The following is a 13,796-nucleotide window of genomic DNA, read 5'->3' as shown; positions in this document are numbered from 1 at the left end:
AATCCCCTTATTTGTCCTGCACAGGGAGCTGCGGTGTCCGACGGGACTGCGGGGGCCATCGCCCGGTGTCTATGTCGAGACTGGAGGCGGTGCATCACCCACGGACACCACCGGCCCTCGGCCGAACATTACGCAAATGACCTCTTTGTTCCCCCATGACAAGGAATAAGCAGGCAAAATGTGGAACATAGTGAGAAATATTGGCCAAAATTGGACAACTTTAATGGCGGCGAGTGCAGTTTAATGCCAACTCATCAGAGAATAATGTTCCTTCTGTCACACCCGGCCGATTCGATTTGCTAATGAAGCGCAGTTTATATGGGCATCGGGGTTGCAGAAGAATAAAACTGACTTTATTGCAAAGTGCCCAAGAAACGGGTCTGAATGCTTTGTTTAGAATGCAGCGATGAGCCAAGTTTTACCGTCAAATATTGGTAGGGTAGGGCCATCGATGTTAACTTATTTAGCTGGAGTTTTAGGACCACTGATTGGGGATTATAATGCTCTTTGGAACTCTTTTAATGGATAAATTAAAGTGCGATAGATTGACGTTTGTGGCGAAAAACAATCCGCTGCTGCTAAATGAATTGACTTATGATGCATTTCTAATGAGAACTTCACGCGTACAAATAAAATTTCGATTCATCAATATCAAACATCCTCAGCCACCGCAATTCTCGATCCAAATGGGTACCTAATGACCCTTAGCAAAACGTCTAATCTCTATGCGCGGGAATAATTGAACAGGGTTCATTACGCCCGGCCAGTAGCCGGCGCAGGGGATTCTCACGCCAGCAAGGCGTCGCCTCTCGAGCGCTCCGCTCGGTTGCTGGGTGTAATCTGGCTCTCAGAGGAGTATGCAAACACTGGCGCACCAGGCCCTCAGGATAGGCGAGCTCCGATAGCGCGGCAGCGCAGGAATGAGTGCGGTCTGTCTACATATGGCGGCATTGTCTCAGCACCTCATGGCCCGGCGCAAATGGTGAATGATGCCAGCGCACTGCACAGAAGGGTGTGACTGATAATGATTTGCAGAGGAAAAATACACAGATGATGGGGTGTGCCACTCAATGATGTTTACCAATGTGCAGAAATGTCTGCAGAAAGCTTCGATAAATCCACGGTGCATTGCAGAACACCAGAGACTACAGGGAACTGATGTGTGGGTGCGACACATCACATATCCGTTATCCATCAAAAGTTTACGCCTGAATCTATCCCCGATATTACACTTCCGCACCTACAGCAACCATCATCAGCGGAGCGTATCGCGGTGCAAATTTCATCTGTCGATCACTGGACGGACCGTTCGCGTTGCAGCGAGTCGCATGGCAGAATGACTGATGACTCCAGCAGCGCCTGGCGAGGGGCGGCGTGAAACACCGATCAGTGAGTCACCGGGATGACTCGGAGGCATGAGCGGCCGTCATCAGGTCTGTCCGACATTAATCGCGCGTCGGCAGATAAATGATCGGCCGAGGGCCGGTCGGCAGCTGCTTCTCAGTGCACGGGCCCGGCTGCCAACACCAGCCGCTGCCAACACCAGCCGCAGTTATGAATGTGATGCCGGGAACCGTCCGTGGCTCCGAGATTCATTCGGGCCTGGCTGTGACGGCTCCGATTGGCGGGCTGGGCCGCAGCTCCCGGGCCGAGCTGCGCCCCTGGGCCCGGCACATCGCCCCAGGCACTCCTATAGGGGAGTTAAAACTCTGGTGAGAGTTGAGAGTCCGAGTGAGAGTTAGAAGGGCGCCATTGAGAATGCTTTACCCGATGGTTACGCCAAACAATTGACCGTGAGCTCAGCCAAACGGAAGCTTTTTCGTCTGACGATGAAATTTACGGTGTACTGTCGTCCACGAAGCCCTGGAAGCACTGAAAGCGCTTGGTATGATATAACGAGCACTAGCTGTTGCAGAAAACAGAGTGCCTCAAATAATATTAGTCAAAATCGGCTTATTATGCGGTATGCCAAATGGGATTCACTTGAAACCAAACAATGCAATTCAGCCGAAGCCCGAGCCTACATTTCACAGGCAACAAAGAGCTTACGGATGAAAATGGTTGTAAATGAATCTTTTTCTCGTAGATGCCTTTCAAATGTTCAGATGAGTGGAGCACCAATTTTGAAGTAAATGATTTTTGGAGAAACTAATAATAATTTCAAAAAAGAGCGCCGACACTTCGTAAGAAAAACGTCATGATGTAAACGCCGATGCGAATAGCCAGAGTGCATTGTGCCTCTTCACTGTTTTACGACACCATCGCATGGGCTGGCATCTCTTAGGTATTATCGCTGATCCAGTTCTCTCCTACTTGAACTCCTCTACTCACCGATGACGGTGAGGTTGACCCGCGAGTTTCTGGTGGGGGAGTGGAGGAAGTCGACCCGACACCGGTAGAGGCGCTGGTCGGCCCGCTGGACACCCGTCACACGCAGGTGGGCAGGTCGAGCGTCCGGCTGAAACTGGATTCGGTTTCGGTCCAGACTGGAGTCGACCCAGTGCTCGCCAAGAATCTGGTTCCGGTTGCGTGAGTCGTATCTGAAATCAAAGCGAGATGGTAAGACGGGGATCATGATGAAGCATGGAACTCGTGGCAGTTGACTTGAGATCCACGACCTCCAGCAGTCTCAATTCGGTGACAAAATCGCAGATAGGTAAGTCGGTGCAGTATTTTCGGCTTGAGTGAACTAGCTAGGCTAGGGAAAAGTGGCTTCAAATAGTGAAAGGTAAGTTAGTTTCATCTACATTCTGATATATGATATCACAATCGCGGAACGAACACATTACGCTGTAGAAAGTGGACGCCATTGCAATGCAACTGATATGATGTAACCGCACATTTAAAGGAAAAACACCTTCACATATGAATAGATATATAAGAATACAATCCTAAGCATATTTTTTATTCAGTTAGAGCCTCGTTAAGCTGCTATTATTGACACGAACAGTTGAAACAAAACACCATGGGAAGGTATGTCAAGGTCTTTACATTAGCGTCTGGAGAATAAAAGTCACTACCACAAGCTGGCCACACCTGTTTTTTTATGGTGGTGCAAGTATAGGTCGGCAGTGAGTTAGCCGGCATGACGCTGGCCATACCATCCGGTTAACAAGCTTACATTGTTCCAGGTTCTTGCATTTAGGGACACGGTGTTGAGCTGTTTGAAGGGTTGCGCCTGCGTTGACTAAAATTGTTCTTTGTTCAATGTACTGGCATTTTTTCACATATATTATCTGGCTGAGCTGCTTAGAGCATTGCGACTACATTTGTTACACGTAGTCTTAAGTTGACATTTACCTACATATATGCGTCTTCAGTATTCTGACGCTGAGAACATACATATATACATACATACATACAGCGGACCATACAAGCGCTGTGCATCTTATAAGATGGCCGCTCGAGGGATGGGGTGGTAGGGTGCTAAGAAATGCCTCAAATTAGAAACAAATCTAAATGGGCATATTTATGCGCTGCCTAAGAAGTCCAAACATCTCCTTTCGTGTTTTTTTCGATTTCTACACTGCGGCGGCCCCCGCGAATATGTCTTGTCCCCCTTTCGCCAATGGAACAGGTAGGTATATGCTTGCTGTTATACCTACCGCATTGAAAAGCTTACATATAAATAAATATTCAAATCCTCGCTTCTGCCTGCCTTCCTACAGCGTCCAACTGCACCAAAACATGTCATACCGGCTTGTCATCTAACTAGGAAGTGTCATTTGTGAAGATACTCTGCTTTGAAACACTTATTGTTGAGTCAAGCAAATTCAATAGTCAATATCACAGGCTGGTACTCGATATTGCTACTTGGATACTTTGACTGGTCAAACGCGCTCCCTTTGCGGTTATAATACCACGCAATGGCAAATGAGTCACCACACTAAGTTACTCCGGCAGGATTGATGGCGACACAAATCATAGCACATTAGGCTAATGTGAGCACTGTCGCTTATATAGCCCTGGTGCTGCCTCCATGGCGTGGCCCAGCTATACTCAATCCAGCACTAGGGACACTAAACCACGCCTTATATGGCCCGGGCCTAGGGGTTACGATGGATCAACATCCTTCGAACCATCACGCATCGTAACTTAGAGCAGTTGGAATCGATAGAACTTTCTCCCCGATACTTAAAGCGAGGGAGATTAATGGCCATGCATTTTAGATATGCCTCTGGTGCCCAAGAAGATCCTCAAAATATGACTGCATTTGAGTATTGATCCACTAAACGATGTCAATGCATTTGCTGATATCTTGCTACTTTTTCAATTTAGTCGAGCTTGATTGTGAGTAAGGCCGTTTCCATGAATAATTTCCTTTTAAATGCCTGCATACGTGTGCATCGCTTTCGAAAGATAAAAAATAACAACCCCTCCCCGTCTCCTCATATTTTTTTCCTTCTAAGCTTTCGAATTTCCCTATGGAAAATTACGTTCCAAGTATTGCAAATATAATGAGTTAATGTGCCTGTTATTGGGTTTGTAGGTAAAACGCAGAATAAATTTATCTGCAAGCCATTTAAATGGTTTGACCACATGATCAAACCGGTCTTTCGATAACAAAAAGATAAGGCCTTGGCAAGAAGCTTCCATTTAAAGATTCAAATACTGATTTCCCGGAAACCGCAATCAGCCAACAAAGTTTGCTGTCGGAGCTGGAAAGGTTACGCCATAAGAAATTGAATCAGCCGGGGTAACAACGATTCCTAGATGATCTTATCGCTAATGTGTTAGTGCATTTGTTCCATTACATAACAGTGCATTGCAGCAACCGGACGTGAGGCGCCTCGTCCCCGGCTTGGATCATCCTACGCGATGGAGAAGTTGCGTCACTGGCTATTCCGATCACATCCCTCCACGGGCAGACAGTCAATATGTCTGGGAAGGCATGGGCTACCATTCCGGTGACATTAAGGCCCATATCCGACCGTGAGCCCCCGCGGCTGCCAGCACATATTGCACTTCACGTCCATAGCGCTGCGTCCCTCTGCTGCACAATACTGAGTCCGAGCATCGGTGTCGGGAGAACGGCGGCTTCGCGGTGCACTCTGGGTGGTTCAGAGTGCTGTCTGTCCCTGTCCAATGTCCATGTCAGAGGTTCTCCTAGCCACATTAAGCCTGGTGTGAATATTATATAGACGGCCAACGGGCTTTGAAGCCCGTCTGCCCAACATACCTTGCTACTGATACGTAGCGCTTTTAGATATTTACGAACTGTTGTACGCACATTTTCAGGATAAATATAGACATTACGCTTTCAACAACAATACTCGCAACCACGTAAAAATAATGCACTGCTTGTTTCTGTTCTTTTTCTCGGAGCTGATTTTGAGTAAGCTCTTTGTGATTGAAGAGGCCATCACGGATACTTATAACAGAGAGAAGTACATATGCCTTTGCATATGCAACTATGCATTCACTTGTCCTTTAGAGCTCGCTTCACTCAAAAATTTATAGCAAAAGTCATTATAAGCCGTTTTCACGACGGCCATCTGGTACACATTTGGTGCACATCTGGTGCAGACAGGTGCAGGTTTGGTCAAATCAGGTTCAGTGTGTCTCTTAAGTAGCTATCAGCTATAGCGTTGCACCATTTGCTTATGTGCCTGCTTTGCCATATTATCAGAGAGTATCATCGATTAAAACACTGAAATAAATTCATAAAATAAAGATATTTGCTGTAAAAGAAATTATGTGCAGATTTGGTCAAATCAGGTTCAATCAGGTGCATTCGCCGGATAGCCCGTCGTGAAAACGGCTATTATCCTTCGCTGCCTAATGCCTTAGGCTGGCTAACCAACAAACATACACGATTCCTAGACTATTCCACTTTCCTGTCACAAGATAATTGCTGTTTCTGTGGCGACGCACTACCTATTACCTATATCAGGATGTGGAGACCCTTTCCTTTCCTCTGACATTTTATTTCCTTCCGCGCACCAAGGCCTAGTACCCCATGACCTTGGCCATGTGTTCAGCATTGAAAATATAGTGCAATCTCATCCGGTCCAACGTGCGGTGACTACATAAAGTCGCAAATCCCCACACTTATAGCAAGAATCTTCGCTGCCATGCATCGGTTCGAGTTTGTTGATAACCACACCTTCATAATGCGGAAATAGAGCAAGGAGTACGAGGTGTGGTCTTCACACCATCATCGCGTCTGATGAGCTCGTCCCATGCATCATACAGCGCGACGCGCCCGGCTTGTGCCCAAAACTACCTCATGATTTTTCTGTTCATGCCTATTGGGTAGGAACAATATAAGCAAGGCAAATAAACTGACGATTAAATATCTAACAGGGATATTTGGCTCGCCTAATTGCTCATTTTCTCGCCAAGTTTAGTACACTGCCCTAAAACAAAGCTTTTGTATACATCCAACAGGGTTCGTGGAGAAGTCATAGCGAAACTGTAGGAAACAACAGCTTTTATTGCCATTGAAGTGGATTTTCTGTCTGACGCGACGCTCATTAACGATAACGAGTTGGGCGGCCCCTTCTGATGAGGTGTTTTATGATGAACTAAAGATAAATGGAGCCATGCTCAAGTTGGGACGGCGCACTATGATGGACGCTAATTTTATTCAGCTTTGACCTAGCCAGAGACTGGGATTTTATCGACCCAGTCACACATAACATAACTCAGCCTAGCATTGAAGCGACTCAAAGAAATATATGATATGTATTATGTAACGACGCATCCCAGAATCTACACTGGGACAAGTTATTGCTGGAGCATATTGAGCAAATGCTCACATTTGTTTCAAAATCTCAGCATAGTCTATGGAACAACGGACCTTTTTTATTGCATTTACGACGTCATTCGCGGTCACCGCCACATTCCCATGGGTGCGATTTGCAACGGATTGCAGCGACTCTGAGCCCGCTGGGCAGGATCAGTTGAATCGTTGCAAGCTAAACCGAACTGCCATTGTCTGAACCGTTTTCCTCAAGGGGACGAAAAGGGAGGCAGGCCCTCCTAAGATAAACCTCATGGGAAAGTTCCTTCGAAACAAGCGCAACATGGGCTTACTACAATCACCAAAGTCTTATATGGAATTTGTCATGCAGATACTTACGTGTATATAGGCGTTCCTCCGGTTCCATAGTACCAGAGAACCAATCGCAGTTCGTCGCCGGCGACGGGAGGTGTGACGTCACAGGGCAGCTCAGCTGTCTCACCCTCGACGGCCGTCACTCGCGTCAGCTGGCCTGGAAGCGAACGGCGCGCGATGAGCCCGATCCATCATGTACACGATGCCATCAGATCAGGGAGGAGGCTGCGCCCGGGGCAGGCGGTCGCCGGAGGCGGTCGTCGACGGAGCAGGGCGGGAGCAGGGCGGGAGCGGAGCCGCGCGCACGGAGCCCCGGGCCACCGGCGCGGCCGGCTCGAGCTGATGGATGGACAAGGAAAACGGTGATTGATAGATGTCTGGGAATTTGCACCGGGTCTTCTCGGAGCCGCCGAGCCCGTCAGAACGGCGGACGTGGCTGGGGCGGCGGCGAAATGTTGTACAAAAGATAGGCGCTGTTTGGAGGTGCCGCAAAGACGGCAAACACGGCAAGACAAGGTAACAGCTCCAGTGGAAATCGAACTCAGGAAATGACATCGCCCTGCTTACAGCGCTCTGTTTGTACCAGATGTCACTACGTGAAAACTGAGACCTAAAATGTCCCTGAATATGGCCAACTGTGTAAATGTTTGGGGAGGACTCATCGATGAAGCAAGGATACGGTCGGTAAAAACGAGTCGGCTATCATGCATCACACATCTGATTCGCCTGCAACTTACATGCTAAACAGCGTTATGCATCAAAGACGGCTATCATTCGTTTCAGACAGCTACGGTGCTGCATGTTTAGTCTCTGACGCTAGTCGATCACCGGAATCCTGGATAAGCTCACGCTTATCGATCGTCATCGATAAGCATGACGGTGTAATAACAAAATTGCTCCAAGGCTAATCGACCCGCACGATAACCAATTAGGCGAATTGGTTGGTATTTTGCTAAATGCGCGCCGCCTACTGATCTTTTCGATCCAGTTCCGTGATGGTAAGATGGTGGGACGCATCCGGGAGAGCCTGTTCGCACGCCTTGCGCTGAAGCCAAACGGCCGAGCCACTTTTTAATTAATTCTGGGCAAAAATTATCGTCCGTCTCTTAAAATGCGTGACTAGCGTCGAAATTTACAACAGAAGAGTCACAAAATTATACAGGCCCGCCCTTTATGCTGACCCTAATGTTAACAAATGACTTGCGTGATCCTAAGCAGTAAGCATAACTCTTCGAGCGCCCCCAGCTGGGAACAATACACATGGTTTTTGCACGAGATTACACACAAAGAGTTCCCGTAACAAAAGGGCACGTACTACGGCAGGTCGTTAATACACAATGACGCCATAATGCACCTCAGACGAGCATCGTTAGCATGTGGTCAGGCTATCCGTTGAACACGGAGCCGCACGCGTTGTGTGAGACGGCGTCCGCGCAACGCGAATTCCAGCTCTCCTGCGCCTACCGACTAACTATAGTACATCGTTTAAAAGCACCGTTTTCTGCCGTAATACACGGGGCAGCTGTTCTGTTCCACGCCCTCGCTGACGACTGAGCTCTTTCGACTCCGGTGAAGCCGTCGCGCGTGCGACGCCCAGGTCTATGTCGGGCTCGACGGGGCGAGGGGGCGGGGGGGAGGAGAGGGGGCGGAGCGGGTGCACCGGTCCCCTAATGAGGCACGGAGCTTTTGTCGACGGCGACGTTTACACAGGGCGGCCGTCGATGGCGCGACGGCGTCGTAACGAGGCACCCCGCCGCGCCGACAGGAGCCATCGGAGCCGACGAGTGGGACGAGTCGGAGCCGACAGACCGTCGCCGGCGCGGCGCGGATGTGGTGACGGGCTCAGAGGATGGGTTCGACGTCCCACAGAGCCAGGAGCGGGCGCAGGAGTCAGTGTACAGGCCAGAGGTGCACTGCGGTGTGCAGATGCACCGCTGCTCGTTTGGCAGGCTCGACGAACCGTTTCCGATCGACGGCCGGAAGCGGGACCGGAAGCGGTTCCCACGCCGCCGGAACCGGCCACCGGAAGGCTGGTGTTGGGTGATCAGCGCGGCAGGAAACGATGAGTTTGTCCACAAACACTGACTTGTTTGCATCCTTGTGTCAATGGCTGGCTTCGACCCAAGGAGCTCTGCATGCGGCGGTAACATGCTGGATTTCAGCAGTCAGCCTGGCGGCCATGGCAGATTTGACACTTCACCCATGCCATGCGTACAGGTCATTGCAGAGCTTCATTCGTTTAAAGTCAGCAGTGGCTGAAAACATTTGCAACGCTTTAATCATGCTAACGTATGCAACATGCAAGGGCTTGCGCAAGGGTTCACAAAGTATAATAGATTCATGCGTACCAGTTTCCCGAACGACGAATCCACTGTGATCTCGGTTTATGTGCTACCAAATTTGTGCAAAAGTGTTCAGAAGAGTTTCACATTTAACAGGACTGAATTTGTAACAAGCAAACCAAACCGAAGAGAGAAGTTTCAACTGCTTTGCTAATCTGTCAGACGAGAAGAACCGTTTAAGACGTTTTATTCGTCTTACCTTTTTCCTCATTAGCTCCGTAAAGACCTAATATAGAGACAATTTGCTTCGTTATATCATTCGCCTTTATGCTTTGTCATATGATGATCAATCAGTCAAGCAACTGGCATAGCTTCATAGTTCAAATTCCGAAGATTGTACATAACATTTTTATTGACCAAGAGTTCGGTATGCAGGAGCCAATTTGTGCGAGTCAAAAACTTATAATTGTATTCTTACAAAGAGAACACAAATGAAGAGAACCTGGTGCCTAATAACTACTTTTCTTCCAGATATCGGACCGTTATGCTCTCTCCTTTTCGCCATGGCCGTGGCATGAGCCTGATTCCAAAGCCCTAGCCACATGTCGATCATGAACTTCCAAGTCTGTTCCCTAATGCAGGCAGGCTTTGGAATGAGCACTACCACCCAAGATGCGTACTGGGTCATATCATATGCATGGAAAAGATGTCTGGATGCTTAACGAAGAAACTACGTAAGCACCTCTCACGAGGTTGAAACATCTCCTTAGGCCTGTAATTCAATTACGCTTTAACCGTTACATATCCCATTTTGTAAATGAAATGCATTATGGCAAAGTACCGCACGAGTGATAGCTCATTATTTTTAATTATAAAATGCGCCCTTTCGTTGATGGCTGTTAGATACTCTGACAAGTTTTCAGCCTTACACATAAAATACAGGGTGTCCCAAAAGTAAGGTTATCATTTAAAATGGAAATATCTCGAGAAGTAAGCATCCGAATTCCGAATGACCTCGAGTTTTAGCACGTGTAAGCTACATTCATAAAATTATTTTCTTGCACACTTAAATCATTTTTTATGTTAACTTTACCGAGCAGTGAGCAGAAAACCGATGTGGTTGAACTTCAACACTAAGAAAGGGGCTGTCATTGTAACAAGGCGTAAATACCGCTCAATTTTCAGCCCTATAGAAGGCTATCATCTTGCCCTATCTCTAAACTAATTAACAGTTTCGGCGCAACCGGCAAAACGCCAGAAAAAAGTATAATGGGCGCACAGGGCATGTTGGCCCCCTGTCCTTCGAGGTCCTGAGGACGACAGCGGGAATTTGGTGACGATAAACCAAGAGAGTTGGCCGAGGGTCCTCCAGTGGTTCTTCCGCTCGCCAGCTATGCTGACAACATGAACCAGCAGTGGTTTCAGCAAGATGGAGACCATGCTTGCACAATGCACAGGCCTGAAGACCATGCATTCATTGTCTTCGAGAGTGGATGTGACATCTAATGATTTTCAGAGGGCACCGCCATCGTATGGCCTCCGAGGTCACCTGACTTAACAGTCAGCACCTCCATATTTTTATTCTCTGGGCACGCATCGGAGAGGTTGTCATTTAGGACATCCCAGCGAGCAAGGAAGAGCTAAAGGATGAGTCGTCTAAGCAAACAAAAGCGGTATCTCACCAGATAATTGCTCCAGAATGGCGGAGGAAGTCAAGCGCAGTCTATATGCACGCGACCCGAAATGGTAGCCTTGCAGAAAAGCAGTAAATGTGGGGCTACGAGCCAAACCATTGACTCAAATTTATATTCCAATAAAATTTTATAAAATGCTCTTTTCTTTGATATCTTTTTATTTTTATCCATCGCATATTTTCGGATATGTGACCAAAACAAATGATGACGTTACTTTTGGGACACCCTGTATACATGGCATGTGGGTAAGGAATAGGGATGAATTACTTACCTATAATCTCTCCATGCTTCGTTATAACAATATAGGTTTTGTTTTGGGTTTATGGTGCTGCTACATCCCGATTCTTGGCAGTACCCCAGCCAACTTCACCTCTTCGGTGCCAAGTGACGGCCTCCACAGGCTATGCGTCTTAATCTATCATACCAGTCAACGAATGTCCATTTCTGATTTACGGCCACAAGGAAACTTACCGGCCGTTAGATCAAGATGCCGGATTAATGAGTGGGTGAGTGAGGAGTGCGTATAAAATGACTGAGGGAGTGAGTGAGTGAGTAAATGGTTGAGTGTGAGAGAAAGGTGAAACGGACGGAAAATGAAGACCCTCTGACTACCAAACGGGGCCAAGGACCGTCTATTTTGGCACTGCCGGCGGCTATCATCCAAAACAGCATTTGACTAAAGGCGTTTCCGTCGCTGAACGGCTGAGATGAAATCTTGAGCCGTGCAGAAATCGGCTTGGTTCGGCCAACATTTGTCACGGAGTTCCATTATCGACGGCGAGCATTCCGTGACGAAGCCATCTATCAAAACAAATCTACGCCAGAGCTATCGGCGTCACATTTTTCAAATAGATGAGGCACGAATCCACCGTTCGCCGGCCGTCACTTTGACCCGTGTAAATGCCATCAGAGGCGCTCTTGGCATTCAGAAGCGTGCTAAATGTGACCGAGAATTGCCCCCTTGTGCGTTAATCAGCACGGATCATGACCTCAGCGCAACTGGTCTGATTTACGACCTTAATGGAGACGCCCAGATGGTCGCAGGTGCACAAAATAGAGTGAACCCGACAAACAGCTGCGGAGATTTGCAAAATGAACGAGTCGCCCATTGTGTGGCTGCTGCAGCCCCGTGCCAAGCGATGAAGCCTGGAGCACCCCGCAGCGCTCTAAGTGTTCTCTCCCATAAACCACTGGCGTTGAGTTGTCTGCAGAGCGTTTGCACGCTGACTGGATGGGATGAGCTTAACTGAGCAGGGCCTTTGTGGCGTCGAGAACTGTCACATCAAGTTTTGATGGTCGCGCGATTTAAAGATCTCTGCAAAGGGCTAAGATGCAACTTTACAAAGTGAATAAAACAAAGGAAGTGAGTAAAGCCGTTTGTATTGCTCATAGGCGCAGGAGCCGGGGGGAAGTGGGGGCAGCTTGCCCCCCAACTCTGGGGCCGTGGGGGCGGTGCCCCCACAGCTTTGAGACGGAATACCACACTTTTTTTGCAAATGTTTTCTTTTTTGTTGAAAAAGCCGAGGGGTGAAAAATAAGTGGCCTAAAACCGGTGAGAAAACTAGATTTGGGGGTACCTTAGGTTGATCTCTATTATGGTGTGCCCCCCCCCCCCCCCAGTCGGAAAGTAGTTCCCGCGCCCCTGGTATTGCTTTTCTCAGAAGCTGCTGTGTAAAAGTTGTGTGCAGTAGCAGCCGCAGAGCAGCACAAAATATGTGCGATAACCAATGACGTACACAAACATTCTAAGCGGTTTTGGCGCTCAGCCTTACCGAAAAGCTAAAATATTTGACCGGGTTCGACATTAACGAGGCCGGTAGTGGTTCCCAAGCCAAGGCGTTTCTTTCGCAGAACGATATTGGGCCTCATGCCAATCGACCGCGTCCAACTGTTTCGCAGTGCGACTCTCACGACGGGACCAACTCTCATAGAGGACACAACATTCGGCAGACTTCCAAACAGTGCAACACACCAGCGAGCTCACAGCAAACGCATCGCTACGGTGCGTGCGATCGGTGCCGCACATAAAGACCGCCATCTCCGATATCCCCGGGGCGTCCTGGTTCGGCCACGCCTCCCCGTCGACGGTCGTCGTCACCGACGAGAAAGCTGTCGATGTCGATGTCGCGTCGCTACCGTCACTGTCCGACGGAGATAACGACGGCCGCGGACAGAATGGAAGGGGAGAACGAGAGAGAGAGAGAGAGAGAGAGAGAGAGAGAGAGAGAGAGAGAGAGAGAGAGAGAGAGAGAGAGAGGGAGGGAGGGAGGGAGGGAGGGAGGGAGGAAGGGAGGGAGCGAGAGGGAGAGGGTGGGAGAAAGAGGGGAAGGGAGAGACAAGGGAGAGAGAGAGAGAGAGAGAGAGAGAGAGAGAGAGAGAGAGAGAGAGAGAGAGAGAGAGAGAGAGAGAGAGAGAGAGAGAGAGAGAGAGAGAGAGAGAGAGAGAGAGAGAGAGAGAGAGAGAGAGAGAGAGAGAGAGGGGGAATGGTGGGAGAATGAGAGGAAAGGACGCAGAATAAATGCAAGCCAGGGCGTTGTCGGTCTCGCCATACCGTGGTCAGCAAAAAGTCCGCACATCGATAGGTAAAGACGAGCAAGGAAGCGGTACAAGTCCCTCGAGAAGCCTCTGTTAGACGTATGCCCTGGAAAGCACGGTAATGCTATTGGAAAACGTCGGCCACATCGCGACGGTGCTCTGTCTTGGCAAAATATTAAATGCATCTACTATGATACGAGATTAGATTCAAAGACCGCTCTATTT

General features: G+C 48.6%; 1 protein-coding gene across 3 annotated transcripts in view; it reads right to left on the bottom strand.

Moving 5' to 3' along the window:
- Positions 1–13,796, bottom strand: part of LOC122391698 (nephrin-like) — an 88,286-nt gene that overhangs the window by 38,097 nt on the left and 36,393 nt on the right. For all 3 annotated transcript variants that reach the window (XM_043385882.1, XM_043385883.1, XM_043385884.1), the window contains exons 3-4: positions 7,085–7,217; positions 2,332–2,540 (exon numbers count right to left, since the gene is read on the bottom strand). In XM_043385882.1, coding sequence (XP_043241817.1) covers positions 2,332–2,540; positions 7,085–7,217 — 342 coding nt within the window. The remainder of the gene's footprint in view (positions 1–2,331; positions 2,541–7,084; positions 7,218–13,796) is intronic.

Source organism: Amphibalanus amphitrite, unplaced genomic scaffold (genome assembly GCF_019059575.1).
Source record: "Amphibalanus amphitrite isolate SeventyFive unplaced genomic scaffold, NRLGWU_Aamphi_draft 000450F_arrow, whole genome shotgun sequence".
Classification (NCBI taxonomy): Eukaryota; Metazoa; Arthropoda; class Thecostraca; order Balanomorpha; family Balanidae; genus Amphibalanus; species Amphibalanus amphitrite.
The sequence above is the reverse complement of the archived record's forward strand: the minus strand, read 5'-3'. Positions and strand labels throughout refer to the sequence as shown.